The 6,000-nt window shown below is 47.9% G+C and overlaps 1 protein-coding gene across 1 annotated transcript in view; it reads right to left on the bottom strand.

Moving 5' to 3' along the window:
* Positions 1-869: 869 nt before the first annotated feature.
* LOC309561382 (G-protein coupled receptor 54-like) overlaps positions 870-6,000 on the bottom strand; it is a 47,257-nt gene continuing 42,126 nt past the window's right edge. Inside the window, exon 5 of the mRNA XM_082265264.1 lies at positions 870-1,541. Within this exon, the coding sequence (XP_082121390.1) occupies positions 1,167-1,541 (375 nt within the window). The 3' untranslated portion in view covers positions 870-1,166. The remainder of the gene's footprint in view (positions 1,542-6,000) is intronic.

The raw sequence follows: 6,000 nt of genomic DNA, 5'->3' as shown, positions 1-6,000 counted from the left end.
ACACATACCCACCTACAGCCACGTTACACAGAGAGCAACACATACCCACCTACAGCCACGTTACACACAGAGAAACACATACCCACCTACAGCCACGTTACACAGAGAGCAACACATACTCACCTACAGCCACATTACACACAGAGAAACACATACCCACCTACAGCCACGTTACACACAGAGCAACACATACTGACCTACAGCCACGTTACACACAGAACAACACATACCCGCCTACAGCCACATTACACACAGAGCAACACATACCCGCCTACAGCCACGTTACACACAGAACAACACATACCCGCCTACAGCCACGTTACACAGAGAGCAACACATACCGACCTACAGCCACGTTACACACAGAGCAACACATACCCGCCTACAGCCACATTACACACAGAACAACACATACCCACCTACAGCCACGTTACACACAGAGCAACACATACCCGCCTACAGCCACATTACACACAGAACAACACATACCCACCTACAGCCATGTTACACACAGAGCAACACATACCCACCTACAGCCACGTTACACACAGAGAAACACATACCCGCCTACAGCCATGTTACACAGAGAGCAACACATACCCGCCTACAGCCACGTTACACACAGAGCAACACATGCCCGCCTACACTCATGTTACACACAGAGAAACACATACCCGCCTACAGCCACGTTACACACAGAGAAACACATACCCGCCTACAGCTGTCTGCATGTATTTAGATGGCAGTACGCAGCACCAGGTCTCCCAGGCACCAAAATACGCAATGTGTTTATGCTACAAGTAGAGCTGTGAATGAGATTCACCGACACGGTGCAACATTTCATCAACCTCATTTATTGAGCCGATGGTATAAATACAAAATAGAGATTTGTTACAGACAACACACAAGACGATTCTTCAAGTAAAAAAACATTCGGCTGTGATAAAATTCCTGAATAAATCCCTCCAGGAGATCTGCGGCGCTTGGAATCACTGCTCGGATCTGTGGCAGCGAATCACCTTCCCGATAATAGCGGGGAAATTATGTTTTATAAGGAATCTGCAGCCATAATATTCGGCCACAATTGGCTTCTGTTCTGTGTCCATCGAGGTGCTGCCATAAGTTCCCCCCAGTTCATGCAGCGGGAGATCCATCAACCACCACCATCACTTGAGTTCATTGTTTGTGGACTCCATGGCTACAAACTTCATCTCATTATTCACCGTTGCAGAGGTGATGCTGCCGTCCCGGACTTTATTCCGGAACATGAAAGGAAAGGCCTTCTTGAAGGACTTCCGAAAACTGGCGCCCATGAAGCCGTAGACGATGGGGTTGATGGAGGAGTTGGCATAAGACATGCAGTTGGCCCAGGTTTTGATCTTGTAGGTGGCGTAGTTGGCCTGGAACCCTGGGTAAAAGCCCTGGAACAGGCTGAAGAGCTGGATGGGGCCCCAGCAGATTGTGAAGAGCAGGACGATGACAATCACCATCTTCGAGATTTTACTCCTCATGGCGATGGTCCTCTCCGACAGGAGCTGCACCTGGTGAGGAAGGAATGGACATTCAGCATTTGGAAGGAGGGAACGTAGAGCAGTGGTGGTCAACTTCCTAGATAATGAGGGGGTCCACTGTGGCACCTGACATCCCTAGGGGGCCCCATAATGCACTGCGATGTTGCAGTGCATTGATTGCTGATTGAACAAAGCATGCACCTGACCTTTATGCTTTTGCCAATCACAGCACAATGTCCTGTCAGAGCAATGATTGGCCAAATGCAGGCTGCCTTCAGCCAATTATGGCTCAGGGGCTTAGTCCACGCCCCACACTATATAAGGCTGCTGCTTACACGGCAGCCGTGTATAGTGTGTGATAATAGAGATTAGGCAGGTAGTTAGTGGATAGTGAGTTCAGTCAGGTTAGTGCAGTCAGTGTAGTGTACAGGCATACCCCACTTTATAATGTATGAATATGTTGTAGTCTTGGGTCTCCTCTCGGTGCTCCCCAAGTTTTGTGTCCCTGTCACTTATAGTTTAGGAGCAGTGCCATGCCAAGCTTACCAAGATTTCCCATAGACGCCAATGTTAAAGACAGGGTAGCAGTGCCATGCCAAGCTTACCAATATTTCCCATAGACGCCAATGAGCACTGAAAGCGGAAAATTGGTCTGGGCAGGAAGGGGGTGAAAGTGCCCTGTATTTAAGTGGTTAAGGGGAACCCTATGACAGAATTAAAAAAAAAAAAAAAAAAAAAAACGGTGTGGGGTCCTCTCCAAGATGTATACCAGGCCCTTTGGGTCTGGTATAGATTTTAAGGGGAACTCCACACCAAAAAAAAAAGGGTGTGGGTGCCTCCCAAAATCCATACTAGGCCCTTATCTGAGCATACAGCCTGGCAGGCCAGGATGGGGGGAGGAAGCGCCCCCCCCCCTCCTGAACCATACCAGGCCACTTACCCTCAACACAGGGAGGGCGCTTTGGGGTGCCCCCCAAAGCACCTTGTCCCCATGTTGATGGGAACAAGGACCTCTTCCCAACAACCCTGGGCTGTGGTTTTCAGGGTTTGTGGGTGGGGAGCTTATCGGAATCTGAAAGCCCCCTTTAACAAGGGGTCCCCAGATCCTGCCCCCCAAAATAGAAAAAAAAATCAAAAACACTTCACCTCTACAGAGGCTACCTGCTGTTTGCCCGATCCTCAGCTTTGAGATTTATTTTATAGCCAAGGGGCCACGCGGTTACGTCACCCAGTGGCACCGCCCTCTTCTGACGTCACGTGACGTCATGTGATGTCAGAAGGGGGCGGTGCCACAGGGTGATGTAACTGGGTGGCCCCTTGCTTATAAAAGAACTGTCAAAGCTGAGGATTGGGCAGACAGCGGGTAGCCTCTGAAGAGGCGAAGCGTTTTTTTAAATTTTTTTCTATTTTTCGGATCCGGCGGGCGGCATGATTGACGATGGATTTACATCGAGGGACACTATTGTTTTTTTTTTTTTTTCTTTTTAATAAAGGACTTCTAAAAAAACTGTGTTCTGTGGTTTTTAATTTTTTTCACTTTTTTGGTGAATGGGTAGGGGTACGATGTACCCGATACCCATTCACATGGGGGGGGGGGGCGGGATCTGGGGGCTTCCAGATTTCGATAAACCCCCACCTGCAGACCCTGACAACCACAGCCCAGGGTTGTCAGGAAGAGGCCCTTGTCCCCATCAACATGGGGACAAGGTGCTTTGGGGTGGGGGGCAGAACCCACCTGCCTCAAAGCACCCACCCCCCCATGTTGAGGGCATGTGGCCTGGTATAGTTCAGGAGGGGGGGGGGGCCTTGCTAGTCCCTACCCCTTTCCTGACCTGCCAGGCTGCATGCTCGGATAAGGGTATGGTATGGAATTTGGGGGGACCCCACGCCATTTGTTGTTTTTTAAAATTTTGACATGTTTTTATGTTTTTTTATCTGTATTGCTGGGAGCCGACAATATATTACAGCCGCAAACAAGTTTAAATTACGTTTTTTTCCTTTAGAAATGTCAGTATTGCTGCAGCAGGCTCCATACATCGTACAGATGCGCCACATTACAGGCACATTAACCACTTGCCGACCGCCGCAAGTACATATACTGCGGCGGTCAGCCCCTCACAGGCAAAGTGACGTACCGGTACGTCACTAGCCTGTGAGGCTCTGGGGAGGGAGCGCGCGCCGCCGGAGGCGCGCACCCGCGCGGTCACGGACCCCCCGCGCGTGTGAGCAGCGGACCCGATGTCCACCGCTTACTCACGATCGTCCGTGACAGCAGGAGAAAGGCAGGCGGCTAGTGTAAACAAGACGCCTGTCATTCTCCCCTGTGTAGAAACAGTGATCATACGGTTCTACTATGTAGGACCGTTGATCATTGTTCCTACACTTCAAGCCACAGCCAATCACAGTTGGAATCACGCCCCTAGGGACACACACAGCCCCTCCCTCTCAAATAAAGTTAACCCCTTCACTACCAGTGTATTTTTACAGTAACAGTGCATATGTATAGAACTGATTACTGCAGTAATGTCACTGGTAACCCCAAAAGTGTCAAAAATGTCAGTCAAGGGTCCTATCTGTCCGACGCAATGTCGCAGTACCGCAAAAAAAATCGCAGATCGCCGCCATTACGCGTTAAAAAAAAAAAAAAAAAACAACAAAAATGACAAAAATCTTTCCCTTTGTTAGTAAACGCGATAACTTTTGCGCAAACCAATCAAAATACGCTTTTTGCGATTTTTTTTTACCAAACATATGTAGCATAAAACAAATTGGCCGAAAATGTTAAAAAATTTTGATTTTTACATTTTTTTTGGGGAATTTCATATAAAAAAATGTGAAAAATATTGTTATTTTTGCAAAATTGACGCTCTTTTTTTGTTTATAGCGCATGATCAAAAAATCACACAGGTGATCAAATACCACCAAAAGAAAGCTCTGTTTGTGGGAAAAAAAGAACGTCAAATTCGTTTAGGTACAGCGTTGCACGACCGCGCAATTGTCCGTTAAAGTCACACAGTGCCGAATCGCAAAATACCCCCTGGTCAGGAAGGGGGTAAAATCTTCCGGGGCTTAAGTGGTTAAGGGGACCCCACCCAGGCATGATATTTAAAGGAATTTTTCATTTTTATTGTTTTACTTTAAGCATCATTAAAATGCAATCGTTTTGAAAAAATGTTTTTGCATTGATACATGTCCCCCAGGGCAGTATCCGGACCCCCATACACTTTCTATGGCAATAACTTGCATATAAGCCTTTAAAATAAGGACTTTTGAATTTTCATGTTTGTGTCCCATAGACTTTAATAGAGTTTGCATGTTCGCTAGAACTTTTTCCCCCTGTTCGAGATGTTCTGGTGCAAACCGAACAGGGGGGTGTTCGGCCCATCACTAATCAGGAGGTATCTTGGACCTTTGCAGAGGGACCACTGCTTCCACACAAAGGGTCCTTCTCTGCCGCATACTGGCAGGGGGTGGATTTTTCAACTCAGGCAAATTTTGAAGAACACCTTCTGTTGAGCTGATTTAAGCTGAAGGTTCAATAGAGCTTTCATTATCAAACTTCAGTTGTATAGACATTTTTGAGGAGAAAAAATGTTTTGGGACAAAGTTCCAAAATGTGTTGCCAAACCACAGATAGGCGTGTTCTGGGAGGGACAATGATGACACTGGGTGGGACAATGATGACACTGGGTGGGACAATGATGACACTGGGTGGGATAATGATGACACTGGGTAGGACAATGATGACACTGGGTGGGACAATGATGACACTGGGTGGGGTAATAATGAGACTGGGTGGGACAATGATGACACTGGGTGGGACAATGATGACACTGGGTGGGACAATGATGACACTGGGTGGGACAATGATGACACTGGGTGGGGTAATAATGAGACTGGGTGGGACAATGATGACACTGGGTGGGGTAATGATGACACTGGGTGGGACAATGATGACACTGGGTGGGACAATGATGACACTGGGTGGGACAATGATGACACTGGGTGGGATAATGATGACACTGGGTGGGACAATGATGACACTGGGTGGGATAATGATGACACTGGGTGGGATAATGATGACACTGGGTGGGACAATGATGACACTGGGTGGGGTAATAATGAGACTGGGTGGGACAATGATGACACTGGGTGGGACAATGATGACACTGGGTGGGATAATGATGACACTGGGTGGGACAATGATGACACTGGGTGGAATAATGATGACACTGGGTGGGACAATGATGACACTGGGTGGGATAATGATGACACTGGGTGGGACAATGATGACACTGGGTGGGACAATGATGACACTGGGTGGGATAATGATGACACTGGGTGGGACAATGATGACACTGGGTGGGGTAATAATGAGACTGGGTGGGACAATGATGACACTGGGTGGGACAATGATGACACTGGGTGGGACAATGATTAGACTTGTTGGGACAATGATGACACTGGGTGGGACAATGATGACACTGGG

The sequence above is a fragment of the Pelophylax lessonae genome, assembly GCF_965119305.1.
Source record: "Pelophylax lessonae genome assembly, chromosome: 8".
NCBI lineage: Eukaryota > Metazoa > Chordata > Amphibia > Anura > Ranidae > Pelophylax > Pelophylax lessonae.
Note: the sequence above shows the minus strand (reverse complement) of the source record. Positions and strands in the feature narration are given on the sequence as shown.